This window comes from Aotus nancymaae, unplaced genomic scaffold (assembly GCF_030222135.1).
Source record: "Aotus nancymaae isolate 86718 unplaced genomic scaffold, 86718_ANA_hifiasm-v0.15.2.pri h1tg000033l, whole genome shotgun sequence".
Classification (NCBI taxonomy): Eukaryota; Metazoa; Chordata; class Mammalia; order Primates; family Aotidae; genus Aotus; species Aotus nancymaae.
In genome coordinates, this window is record NW_026988447.1 from 65,053,201 (window position 1) to 65,067,568 (window position 14,368).

The 14,368-nt window shown below is 44.5% G+C and overlaps 1 protein-coding gene across 3 annotated transcripts in view; it reads right to left on the reverse strand.

Annotated features, from left to right (window-relative positions):
* The window catches only part of LOC105732472 (transmembrane protein 192), a 47,015-nt gene extending 33,035 nt beyond the window's left edge, over nucleotides 1-13,980 (reverse strand). For 2 of the 3 annotated variants that reach the window (XM_064384058.1, XM_064384060.1), the window contains exon 1: nucleotides 13,861-13,980. In XM_064384058.1, the coding sequence (XP_064240128.1) occupies nucleotides 13,861-13,887 (27 nt within the window). In that variant the 5' untranslated portion in view covers nucleotides 13,888-13,980. Of the gene's footprint in view, nucleotides 1-13,259; nucleotides 13,407-13,860 lie in introns of those variants that run through there. The other variant, XM_064384059.1, reaches the window with a different exon arrangement.
* Between the last annotated feature and the right edge of the window lie 388 nt (nucleotides 13,981-14,368).

Below are 14,368 nucleotides of genomic sequence, written 5' to 3' on the forward strand. Positions count from 1 at the left end.
ATAGTTAACAACGGTGCAAGAATGCACAATAGAACACAGTGCACAGAGATCCGATGACGGAATAGCAATTATAGTTAACAACGGTGCAAGAATGCACAACAGAACACAGTGCACAGAGATCCAATGACGGATTAGCAATTATAGTTAACGACGGTGCAAGAATGCACAATAGAACCCAGTGCACAGAGATCCGATGACGGAATAGAAATTATAGTTAACGACGGTGCAAGAATGCACAATAGAACACAGTGCACAGAGATCCAATGACAGAATAGCAATTATAGTTAACAACAGTACAAGAATGCACAATAGAACACAGTGCACAGAGATCCAATGACGGAATAGCAATTATAGTTAACAACAGTACAAGAATGCACAATAGAACACAGTGCACAGAGATCCAATGACGGAATAGCAATTATAGTTAACAACAGTACAAGAATGCACAATAGAACACAGTGCACAGAGATCCAATGACAGAATAGCAATTACAGTTAACAACAGTACAAGAATGCACAATAGAACACAGTGCACAGAGATCCAATGACGGTACAGCAATTATAGTTAACGACGGTGCAAGAATGCACAATAGAACACAGTGCACAGAGATCCAATGACGGAATAGCAATTATAGTTAACAACAGTACAAGAATGCACAATAGAACACAGTGCACAGAGATCCAATGACAGAATAGCAATTACAGTTAACAACAGTACAAGAATGCACAATAGAACACAGTGCACAGAGATCCAATGACAGAATAGCAATTACAGTTAACAACAGTACAAGAATGCACAATAGAACACAGTGCACAGAGATCCAATGACAGAATAGCAATTACAGTTAACAACAGTACAAGAATGCACAATAGAACATAGTGCACAGAGATCCAATGACAGAATAGCAATTATAGTTAACGACAGTACAAGAATGCACAATAGAACACAGTGCACAGAGATCCAATGACGGAATAGCAATTATAGTTAACAACAGTACAAGAATGCACAATAGAACATAGTGCACAGAGATCCAATGACAGAATAGCAATTATAGTTAACAACAGTACAAGAATGCACAATAGAACACAGTGCACAGAGATCCAATGACGGAATAGCAATTATAGTTAACGACAGTGCAATAATGCACAATAGAACACAGTGCACAGAGACCCAATGACGGTACAGCAATTATAGTTAACGACGGTGCAAGAATGCACAATAGAACACATTGCACAGAGATCCAATGACGGAATAGCAATTATAGTTAACAACAGTACAAGAATGCACAATAGAACACAGTGTACAGAGATCCAATGACAGAATAGCAATTATAGTTAACAACAGTACAAGAATGCACAATAGAACATAGTGCACAGAGATCCAATGACAGAATAGCAATTATAGTTAACAACAGTACAAGAATGCACAATATAACATAGTGCACAGAGATCCAATGACGGAATAGCAATTATAGTTAACGACAGTGCAATAATGCACAATAGAACACAGTGCACAGAGACCCAATGACGGTACAGCAATTATAGTTAACGACGGTGCAAGAATGCACAATAGAACACATTGCACAGAGATCCAATGACGGAATAGCAATTATAGTTAACAACAGTACAAGAATGCACAATAGAACACAGTGTACAGAGATCCAATGACAGAATAGCAATTATAGTTAACAACAGTACAAGAATGCACAATAGAACACAGTGCACAGAGATCCAATGACAGAATAGCAATTATAGTTAACAACAGTACAAGAATGCACAATAGAACACAGTGCACAGAGATCCAATGACAGAATAGCAATTATAGTTAACAACGGTACAAGAATGCACAATAGAACACAGTGCACAGAGACCCAATGACGGTACAGCAATTATAGTTAACGACGGTGCAAGAATGCACAATAGAACACAGTGCACAGAGATCCAATGCCGGAATAGCAATTATAGTTAACGACAGTACAAGAATGCACAATAGAACACAGTGCACAGAGATCCAATGACGGAATAGCAATTATAGTTAACGACAGTACAAGAATGCACAATAGAACATAGTGCACAGAGATCCAATGACGGAATAGCAATTATAGTTAACGACAGTACAAGAATGCACAATAGAACACAGTGCACAGAGATCCAATGACGGAATAGCAATTATAGTTAACAACGGTACAAGAATGCACAATAGAACATAGTGCACAGAGATCCAATGACGGAATAGCAATTATAGTTAACAACAGTGCAAGAATGCACAGTAGAACATAGTGCACAGAGACCCAATGACGGAATAGCAATTATAGTTAACAACAGTACAAGAATGCACAATAGAACACAGTGCACAGAGATCCAATGACAGAATAGCAATTATAGTTAACAACAGTACAAGAATGCACAAGAGAACACAGTGCACAGAGATCCAATGATGGTACAGCAATTATAGTTAACGACAGTGCAAGAATGCACAATAGAACACAGTGCACAGAGATCCAATGACGGAATAGCAATTATAGTTAACGACAGTACAAGAATGCACAATACAACATAGTGCACAGAGATCCAATGACGGAATCGTAATTATAGTTAACGACAGTGCAAGAATGCACAATAGAACACAGTGCACAGAGACCCAATGACGGTACAGCAATTATAGTTAACGACAGTGCAAGAATGCACAATAGAACACAGTGCACAGAGATCCAATGACAGAATAGCAATTATAGTTAACAACAGTACAAGAATGCACAATAGAACATAGTGCACAGAGATCCAATGACGGAATAGCAATTATAGTTAACGACGGTGCAAGAATGCACAATAGAACACAGTGCACAGAGACCCAATGACGGTACAGCAATTATAGTTAACGACGGTGCAAGAATGCACAATAGAACACAGTGCACAGAGATCCAATGACAGAATAGCAATTATAGTTAACAACAGTACAAGAATGCACAATAGAACACAGTGCACAGAGATCCAATGACAGAATAGCAATTATAGTTAACAACAGTACAAGAATGCACAATAGAACACAGTGCACAGAGATCCGATGACGGTACAGCAATTATAGTTAACGACGGTGCAAGAATGCACAATAGAACATAGTGCACAGAGACCCAATGACGGAATAGCAATTATAGTTAACGACGGTGCAAGAATGCACAATAGAACACAGTGCACAGAGATCCAATGACGGTACAGCAATTATAGTTAACGACGGTGCAAGAATGCACAATAGAACACAGTGCACAGAGACCCAATGACGGTATAGCAATTATAGTTAACGACCGTGCAAGAAAGCACAATAGAACACAGTGCACAGAGATCCAATGACGGTACAGCAATTATAGTTAACGACAGTACAAGAATGCACAATAGAACACAGTGCACAGAGACCCAATGACGGAATAGCAATTATAGTTAACGACCGTGCAAGAATGCACAATAGAACACAGTGCACAGAGATCCAATGACGGTACAGCAATTATAGTTAACGACGGTGCAAGAATGCACAATAGAACATAGTGCACAGAGACCCAATGACGGAATAGCAATTATAGTTAACGACCGTACAAGAAGGCACAATAACACAGTGCACAGAGATCCAATGACGGTACAGCAATTATAGTTAACGACAGTACAAGAATGCACAATAGAACACAGTGCACAGAGATCCGATGACGGAATAGCAATTATAGTTAACGACGGTGCAAGAATGCACAATAGAACATAGTGCACAGAGAACCGATGACGGAATAGCAATTATAGTTAACGACGGTGCAAGAATGCACAATAGAACACAGTGCACAGAGATCCGATGACGGAATAGCAATTATAGCTAACGACGGTGCAAGAATGCACAATAGAACACAGTGCACAGAGATCCGATGACAGAATAGCAATTACAGTTAACGACGGTGCAAGAATGCACAATAGAATACAGTGCACGGAGATCCGATGACGGAATAGCAATTATAGTTAACGACGGTGGAAGAATGCACAATAGAACACAGTGCACAGAGATCCGATGACGGAATAGCAATTATAGTTAACGACGGTGCAAGAATGCACAATAGAACACAGTGCACAGAGATCCGATGACGGAATAGCAATTATAGTTAACGACGGTGCAGGAATGCACAATAGAACACAGTGCACAGAGATCCGATGACGGAATAGCAATTATAGTTAACGACGGTGCAAGAATGCACAATAGAACACAGTGCACAGAGATCCGATGACGGAATAGCAATTATAGTTAACGACGGTGCAAGAATGCACAATAGAACACAGTGCACAGAGATCCGATGACGGAATAGCAATTATAGTTAACGACGGTGCAAGAATGCACAATAGAACACAGTGCACAGAGATCCGATGACGGAATAGCAATTATAGTTAACGACAGTACAAGAATGCACAATAGAACCCAGTGCACAGAGATCCGATGACGGAATAGCAATTATAGTTAACGACGGTGCAAGAATGCACAATAGAACACAGTGCACTGAGATCCAATGACGGAATAGCAATTATAGTTAACAATAGTGAATTGTAAGGCCGGGCGCAGTGGCTGACTCCTGTAATCCCAGCACTTTGGGAGGCCAAAGTGGGCAGATTACTTGAAGTCAGGAGTTCGAGACCAGCCTTGCCAACATGGCGAAACATCGTCTCTACTAAAAATATAAAAAATTAGCCAGGCATGGTGGCATGCACCTGTAATCCCAGCTACTCAGGAGGCTGAGGCGGGAGAATCGCTTGGACCCAGGAGGCAGAGGTTGCAGTGAGCTGAGATCGCACCACTGCACTCCAGCCTGGGTGACAGAGCAAGACTCAGTCTCAAAAAAAAAATATATATATATACACATACACACACACACACACACACACACACTGCACTGTATATACTTTTAATTTGTTAAGAGTATAGATCTTAAGTGTTCCCACCACATGTTAAAAAAAAGAAAAAGAATATGGTGCATGGGAAGTACATAATAATTCAGCAAAAGAAAAGCACAGAGGACAATGCAGAAAAATTAGGTTAGCTAATTACACTGATGAGATGGAAATGAAGCATTCATAAATAGGATTTGGTTACACAGAATGAGAGCTCTTCATTCTGGAAGAAGTAGGGACTAGGATGAATGATGTAAGGGATGTCTGTTGAGTGCTAAGATAACAAAGGTAAATACAGTAATCTGGGTTATAACCCAGCTCTGGAGTGCTGGAGTGGGCTCCTCAATTTCCAGTCACAGGCATTCAACACTACTCTGTACTTATTTATTTATTTTTTTGAAATGGAGTTTTGCTCTGTTGCTCAAGCTGGAGTGCAGTGGCTTGACCTCGCCTCACCGCAACTTCAGCCTCCAGGGTTCAAGCGATTCTCCTGTCTCAGCCTCCTGAGTAGCTGGGATTACAGGCACACGCCACCACGCCCGGCTAATTTTTGTATTTTTAGTAGAGATAGGGTTTCGCCACGTTGGCCAAGCTGGTCTCGAACTCCTGACCTCAGGTGATCCGCTTGCCTCGGCCTTCCGAAGTGCTGGGATTATAGGCGTGAGCCACCACAGTTGGCCAACTCTTTAATTTCAACGCCTAGACTGCTTCCCGTTTAGTTTACTATAAGTCATGGTATGATTTGGATTACTCCTGTTCTCTTCAAGACCCCTCTGCCTCTAGCTCATTCTCAGTCAGCAGATGCTGGAGCTTCAAGACTGCTCCTCCCTTAGCTAATGTCTGTGCATTCTTTCATGCTCAGAAGGGGTAATTCCCACCATGTGGCTTTTCTGGATGCCCCTAATCTGGATCATGCTACCCTCCATGTTTTTCAAAGTGTTCTGTGCTTGCCTCTTCTATCATACTATCCTGTGATAGTCTCTTACTTATCTCTTCTCCACTAGACTTCACTGGACCCATTAACTCTACACCTCTTGTCTTTGTAATCCCAGCACCCAACACTGTCTCACAGTTGTCACTCAGCAAACATTTGATAGATGAATGATTGAGTGCCCCAAACCTGTCTCTGCAGTATTTTCTAACTCGGTTACAGGCATCATCAAAGACGTGGGCTAATCGGAAGAGATTATCAGGACACATGGGGAATCAACTGTGACCAAAGGCAGTAAGAGCTGTGGTTAAGGGCAGGCTCCTAAGGGCAGACTGCCTGGATTCCAGCACAAGTTTCACTGCTTTCTAGCTGAGAGCAAGTTACTTCACCTCTCATGCCTCAGTTTTCACATCTAAAAAGGAGACTAATAATAGCACCTGCTTTGTAGCCCTGTCAGAAATATTAAATGAGTTACCAGGCATGCAAGTGCTCCTAACACTGCCTGACACAGGAAAAGCACTCAATAAGTATTAGCCACTATTATCTCTTTATTAACTGTTTTTTTTTTTTTTTAAATAAAGACGGGGTTTCACCATGTTGGTCAGGCTGGTCTTGAACTCCTGACCTCAGGTGATCCGCCCGCCTTGGCCTCCAAAGTGCTTGGATTACAGGTATGAGCCACCATGCCCAGCCTATTAACTGTTTTTTTAAAAATATTTTTAAATTTTAAAATAAAAATGAGATGGGGGTCTCGCTATGTTGGCCAGGTTGATCTTGAACTCTTGGCATCAAGCAATTCTCCCAAGTGGACTCCCAATGTACTAAGATTACAGGTGTGAGCCACCACACGTAGCCTTTTTATTAACTCTTACTTTTCACTTGCACCCTGCTATGGTCTAAATGTTGGTGTCCCTCAATAGTCCCCCACTTTCCTTTGGGAAGTAATTAAGCCATGAGAGTTCCACCCTCATAAATGAGATTAGTGCCCTTATAAAAGAGGCTTGAATGAGCTCCCTTCCACCTTCCACCACGTGAGGATCAGCAAGAAGACGCCATCTTTAAAGCAGAGAGCAACCCACGCCAGGGCTCTTGGCACCCTGATCTTGGACTTCATATCCTCTAGCACTGTGAGCAATAAATTTCTATTTGTAAATTATTCCACCTGTGTTTTGTTATAGCAACCCAAACAAACAAAGACACTACTCCTATAATAATTACCATTCTAACCACTCAGGGCTGGGGCATGATAAAAAGAGAAAAAATCATTACCATTCTAACCCCTAAACCTGTTCTTTCCTCTCTATTCTCACTATCTTAATCCAGGGCCTCCCATTTCCCATTTCACTAGAAGCTTCCAGTCTCCTGGTCTTGGCAATCTCTTTCACTGCTGCCAGAATTCTTCCAAGACAAACACTCGTGTTTCTCTCCTCAAAACCCTTGGGTAGCTCCCTGTGATGGTCACTACTGGTATCAAATGGATGGTAAAGTATCGTTTCTGGGTATGTCTGTGAGGACACAAACATTTGAGTCAGTGGACTGGGAGAGGAAGACCCACCCTCAATATGGGTGAGCACCATCCAATCAGCCGCCAATGCAGCTAGGACCAAGCACTGAATGGGGGTATAAGCAGCTTGCTGGGTCTTCTGGCTCTCTTTCTTTCCTGTGTCAGATGCTTGCTTCCTTCCGTCCTGCCCTTAGACATCAGACTCCAGGTTCCTCGGCCTTTGGACTCTGGGACCTGCAGCAGCAGCTTGCCTGGGCTCTCAGGCCTTCGGCTGTAGACTGATGGGACCTGCAGCAGCGGCTTGCCTGGGCTCTCAGGCCTTCGGCTGTAGACTGATGGGACCTGCAGCAGCAGCTTGCCTGGGCTCTTAGGCCTTCGGCTATAGACTGATGGGACCTGCAGCAGCAGCTTGCCTGGGCTCTCAGGCCTTCGGCTGTAGACTGAAGGCTGCCCCGTTGGCTTCCCTAGTTTGGAGGGTTTTGTGCTTGGACTGTGCAACTACCACTTTCCCTTTCCCGGCGTGCAGGTGGCCTCTCGTGAGACTTCACTGTGTAATCTTGTGAGCCAATTCTCCCTAGTAAACTCTCTTTTACATATACATATATACTATTGGTTCTGTCCCTCTGGATAATCCTAATACAACCCCCATAGTCCTCAGGACAAAGTCCAAATTCTTAGTCTATCGCTTTACAATCAAGTTACTTCTAAAGATCTCTCTCTCTCTTTTTGAGGCGGAGGCTCATTCTGTTGCCCAGGCTGGAGTGCACGATCTCAGCTCACTGCAAACTCTGCCTCCTGGGTTCAAATGATTCTCCTGCCTCAGCTTCCCAAGTAGCTGGGATTATAGGCGCCCGACACCTCACCCAGCTAGTTTTTGTATTTTTAGTAGAGACAGGGCTCACCATTTTGGCCATGCTGGTCTCAAACTCCTGACCTCAAGTGATCGCCCCTCCTTTGCCTCCCAAAGTGCTGGGATTACAGGCGTGAGCCACTGTGCCTGACCCTTTTTTTAAAAAAAAAAAAAAAACAGGGTCTCACTCTGTCACCTAGGCTAGAGTACAGTGGCACGATCTCGGTTCACTGCAGCCTCCATGCCCCTCTCCCAGGCTCAAGTGATCCTCCTACCTCAGCCTCACAAGTAGCTGGGACCACAGGCACACTCCAATATGCTCAGCTGATTTTTGTATTTTTAGTAGAGATGGGGTTTCACCATGTTGCCCAGCCTGGTCTCAAACTCCTGAGCTCAAGCAATCCACCTGCCTTGGCCCCTCAAAGTGCTAGGATTACAGGAATGAGCCACTGTGACTGCCCAGGGATTTGCCCCTCACCATTTCCCTCCTTCCTGGTGCTGCCTGCTTATAATATCCATCTTTCATGAAACACTTTCCATCTCTACACCACCTCTACTTATTCTTCCCCACCTGTCAAATGCTTGTCCCAGCAAAACCACCTTCTCTGTGCTGCCTTTCCAGCATTCCCAGCCTCAGCACCATTCCTACGGCACTCTTCATCTGACACTGTAGTTTTCATCTACACAAGTTTGAGCTGGGTCCACTTTGTATCTTCCACGCCTCCGTTTAACCTCTGAATATACAGAAGTATTCATAATAATGTTTAATGTCCATATGCTATTTCTAGCATATGTCATGTCTGAATCGGTTTCAATGGACTCAGTACAGCTCATATTTTCCTGCCTCTTTACATGCCTTGTAATTTTTTATTGAATGCCAGATATTTCCAATTTTACCTCCGTGGGTGCTGGACATTTTCTGTGTTCCTATATTCTTAAACTTTGTTCTGGAGTACAGCGAAGTCACTTAGAAACAGTCTGATCTTTTTGATCTTGCTGTTAAGAAATTAGGTGGGCTTCATCTAGGGCTAATTCTACTCCACTACTGAGACAAGGCCTTTCTGAGTACTCCACCTGCATGTTCTGTGAATTATGGGGTTTTTGTCTGGCTGGTAGGTGAAATAGGCAGTATTCTTGGCCCGGTATGGAGAAACTGTTCCTTCTAATCCTTTAAGGTGGTTCTTTTTGAGGCCTCCAAGAGCTTCCTCATGCCCTGATTAGCACTCTACTGGATGCCTGGGGGGCTCCCCATGCAGATCTTCAGGGTCCTCCCTCTTTGTAGCTCTCTCCTCTCTGGGTGCTCTGTCTTGGGAACTCTAGTTGCCTCTGTCTCCCAGATCCTCAACTCCATTTCGCTAACTCAGAAATCTGCTGGGCTCTGCCTGGTTTCCCCATTCCTTGTCACAGCCTGCACTCTTTCAAGGCAGTAAGCCGGGGCAGTGATGGGGTTCACAGCATTTGTTTCCCATTTCCGAGATTGTTACCCTTTGTTGTCTGACGTCCAATATCTCACAAAGTGTTGTATCTTATGTTATATCTAGTTTTTTGGTTGTTTCAGGCACAATGGTACATCTATTCCTGGTTATTCCATGTTGGCTGGGAATGGAAGTCCCTACTAAACTCTCTTACACCTGTATTATAACCTACAATACTAAGCACATGGTATTGAAATTGTCAGAATAAAATGTGCTTCACAAGAGCAGAGACTGTTATATTATGTTCTTTGTATTTTTAACACTTAACACATAGCAGGTGCTGTGTTCAGTATGTGTGTTGAGAGAATGAAAGGCTGCCCAACTTCTTGTATGCCTCAGACCTGGGAAATTTTTTTCTTTTTCTTTTTGAGATGGAGTCTCGCTCTGTTGCCCAGTCTGGAGTGCAGTGGTACCATCTTGGCTCACTGCAACCTCTGCCTCCCAGGTTCAAACAATTCTCCTGCTCCAGCCTCCCAAGTACCTGGGACTACAGACGCACGTCGCCATGCTCGGCTAATTTTTTGCATTTTAGTAGAGACAGGGTTTCACCATGTTGCCCAGGCTAGTCTCGAACTCCTAGGCTCAGGCAATCTACTCACCTTGGCCTCCCAAAGTGCTGGAATTACAGGTGTGAGCCACTGCTTTTTTTTTTTTTTTTTTTTTTTTTTGAGACAGAGTTTCCCTCTTGTTGCCCAGGCTGGAGTGCAATGGTGTGATCTGGGCTCACTGCAATCTCTGCCTCCCAGGTTCAAGCAATTCTCCTGCCTCAGCCTCCTGAATAGCTGGGATTACAGGCACGTGCCACCAGGCCCAGCTAATTTTTGTATTTTTAGTAGATAAGAGGTTTTGCCATGTTGGCCAGGTTGGTCTCAAACTCCTGACCTCAGGTGACCTACCTACCTCAGCTTCCCAAAGTGCTGGGATTACAGGCATGAGTCACTACATCTAGCCAGACCTGGGAAATTTCAACAAAGCTAGCATCGAAACCTTCACTATAAGACAATAATCTACTTTATTTATCTCCTACTATGTCACTTTCATGCACCTTGTCTAGCCTAAATAAGCTTTCTATAGATCCCTACAAATATCCTCTCTTGCCTTCTTCAGAATTCTATGCATCTTTCAAGGTCCCAATCAAGTTTATGCTCTCTATAAAACTTGCCCTAAGAGTTTTCCTTCTGCTTTAAACTCCTATTAAACATATTGCCCATAACAGTCATTTGGAGTATTTCTTACGTTGCCTTGTATTGTTTTCCTTTCCATGTATGTATCTTTTGTTTTTTCTAACTACAGTGAAGGAGTTGGGGACTATAATATGCTTCTTCTCTATGTCACTTATGAGTATTTACTTTCCCATGAATCCTATAGGAAATATGCAGCCTAACCATACAAGCAGCACCCAGTCATTCTATTAACTCACCATCTGCAAGTAAAGGTGAGGGGAAGAGGACTCTTGAATCCAAATGATTTTTTCATTTCCTTTTTTTTTTTTTTTTTTTAAAAGATAGGGTTTCACCATGTTGGCCAGGCTGGTCTTGAACTCCTGACCTCTGGTGATCCGCCCGCCTTGGTCTCCCAAAGTGCTGAGATTACAGGTGTGAGCCACCACACCCGGCCTCATTTCCGTTATTAACTGTATTACCACCTATAGAACATATCCATTGTTTTTGCCCACATGGCAACTCTTCCCTCTTCTTTTGTGACAATAACTCTATTTCCTTTGAGGACCCACTGTCTACTGCGTTAAGTCTTAGTGGAAACATCCTTCAATAACCTTCCTCCTCCTCTGGCCTAGAAGTGGTCATGGAACAAAACAACAGTTGGGTGAATCCAACTCTCTCCATGAGCAATAAAAGATCGCTAGGCTTGGTGGCTCACGCCTGTAATCCAGCACTTTGGGAGGCTGAGAAGGGTGGATCATGAGGTCAGGAGTTCGAGACCAGTCTGACCAACATGGTGAAACCCTGTCTCTACTAAAAATACAAAAATTAGCCGGGCCTGGTGGCACATGCCTGTATTCCCAACTACTCAGGAGGCTGAGCAGGAGAATCGCTTGAACCTGGGAGGCAGAGGTTGCAGTGAGCCAAGATTGCACCACTGCACTCCAGCCTGGGCAACAGAGCAAGACTCTGTCTCAAAAGAAAAAAAGAAAGATCATGGTTTAGGCAGATTTATTCTGGGGTTGACCCTGAAAGAACTCCCATTGCTCCCTTCAATCCCTTGAGATGCCTTTGTTTGGGTCCTTTCAGAGGCCTTGGCATTTACTCACCCTATAGCCTTTCAAATAAATCCTTTTCTTAATAGCCAGAGTTGGTTTCACTGCTTGGAAACAATGAATCCTTACTAACACAAAGTCTTTGATCCAACCCATTTAAGTGTCTGCACCCAAAGCATGGTCCACAATTTTTAGCTTTTTACTGAAGGCTAGGAATCATGTCTACAAAATACCAAAAGCAGGCGACTTAGTCAGATCTAAAGTGACTTCAATATGTGATTGGTGTTAAAATATTAATCTCTAATTATTTTTTATTTCTTTTTTTTTTTATTTTTGAGATGGAGTCTCGCTCTGTCACCCAGGCTGGAGGGCAGTGGCGCAATCTTGGCTCACTGCAACCTCAGCCTTTTGGGGTCAAGTGATTCTCCTGCCTCAGCCTCCCGAGTAGCTGTGATTAGAGGCCCCCACCACCATGCTTGGCTAATTTTTGTGTTTTTAGTAGAGACAGGGTTTCACCATGTTGGCCAAACTCCTGCCCTTAGGTGATCTTAAACTCCTAAGGTCTCAAACTCCTGCCCTCAGGTGATCCGCCTGCCTCTGCCTCCCAAAGTGCTGGGATTACAGACATGGGCCTTCCAGACTGCTCCGTTCTTCCGTGTTTGATGAAGCAGATTTCTAATACTGTATGCATCCTAAAGCTAAAAGCTACAGATCCAAGAACGCTAGAGCAGCTCAGTATCAACCAAGAAGCACTTACTGCGTGGTTTTTCTAAGAGTCTCTCATTTTCCTCTTACATATTCATTTTTTCCCATACACTATCAGCTCATGAAGTTCACCCTTAAAAACTTAGAAACAATGGATTTTGCTTTAAATATATGTGAGTCTCAAGTCTACTTACAGGTCTTACAGTTAATTTTCCATTTTCTCAACTGGAAAAAATAGAAAATTTTAGTCTCAGAAATGTTTGGTTTTTATTTCATCAAGATTACTTAACTATGGTCACTGCTCAAGAATCTAAGCTACCATAGTGCTGGAACTGTTTCACGTTTCTTTCTTTTCCTAATGCACTTCATTCAGTAGGATCATAGTAATATTCCTACTAATTTATTAACCCTAATTAGTACTTTAATGTAACTGTCAACTTTGCATTTCTCAAAAGCAAAAGTTCTATTACTTTCCAATAGAAAATCCAGTTAATTCTTGACATATATACATGTTTCCTCTAAAAACGTCTTATGATACTTAAGGAAAGAAATAAGATTTTTGTAATTATGCTATCATTCTGTATTACACACGCTGTAAACTAGGCCACTGGGTTTTTTTGGTAATCCGGTTTGAATCTATCAAAGATTTAAAAACCTTTACATTCCTACCATGCTAGATTCAAAACAGCACATGACACTGTTTTTCTCTCGTGTGGGTTTTCAGGCGATGATAGCGACAGGTCTGTCCGCAGGACGCTGGCGCCCGACCCGAGCGTCGCTGTCACTCCAGGTCCACAGCCTCTACAGTCAAGGCAAGGGACCCCGCCAGGAAGGGAGATTTGCCCCGCTGCGCCCCTGGAGCGTCCGAGCGGAGCCCAGCGGCCTGGCGCCCTGAGACTCGCGGGGAGGAAGGGCTGTCAGGCCAGGCGCGCATCACGTGAAGCTGCCAGTTCCGGGACCAAAGACGCGCCATGCACGTGGGCTGGGCGCCAGCCTGGGACCCCTGGAGCCGCGCGCCCACCGCCCGGGAGCCCGCCCCAGTTTCCACCGGGAAAATTAGCCCCGACCCGGCGTGTCGCAGATTCCACGGCCGCCCGGCGCCCTCCCACAGCCCCGCGCCCAGGCCTCCCCGGCACAGGCGGCGCCCCCTACGGCCGTGGCCGCACTTGCCAAAGGAGGTTTCCATCCCTCAGCCTCCGCCCAGTGCGCCTCAACACAGGAAAAAGAAGATTCCGGGACCGGCAGCGGCGCGCAGCCTCCGTGCACTCACGTCTTCCATCCTGCCCCCCGCCGCCATTTCCTGACGCCAGAGGTGGAAGCCCCGGCCAGCCCGGCCTCTCCACCTGGGCTGGGAAGCCGCTGGCAGCGAAAATAGCCACCTTCTGGGACCTGCCAGGCCCCGCCTTAGACACACCCCCTCCCGCGTCTGCCCCGCCTCCGGCTGGCCCGGTCCCCGCCCCCGGCTGGCCCGGTCCCCGCCCCCTCAGCCCCGATTGGCTGAGGTGGTGGGAGGGGCGTGCCGGCCCAGAGGACCTGGGCTGTGGGCGTTGGCTACCGCCTGCACCACCTCGGGTCTTGGAGATTCTGGCCTTAGCCGGTCGGTTTGCTCTTACCCGGAGACTTGGGCATTAAAGGATGCCTTCCTAGTCCAAGAATTTATTTTCGGGCCCCACTTGCATCTTTTAAGAACATTAACTTTTTTTCGGTCTTGCCTAATTTTTGTTTGCAGACACAGCTCTACGCCTAGGTAGAACCAGCGGTAAAATCCTACTCCACCA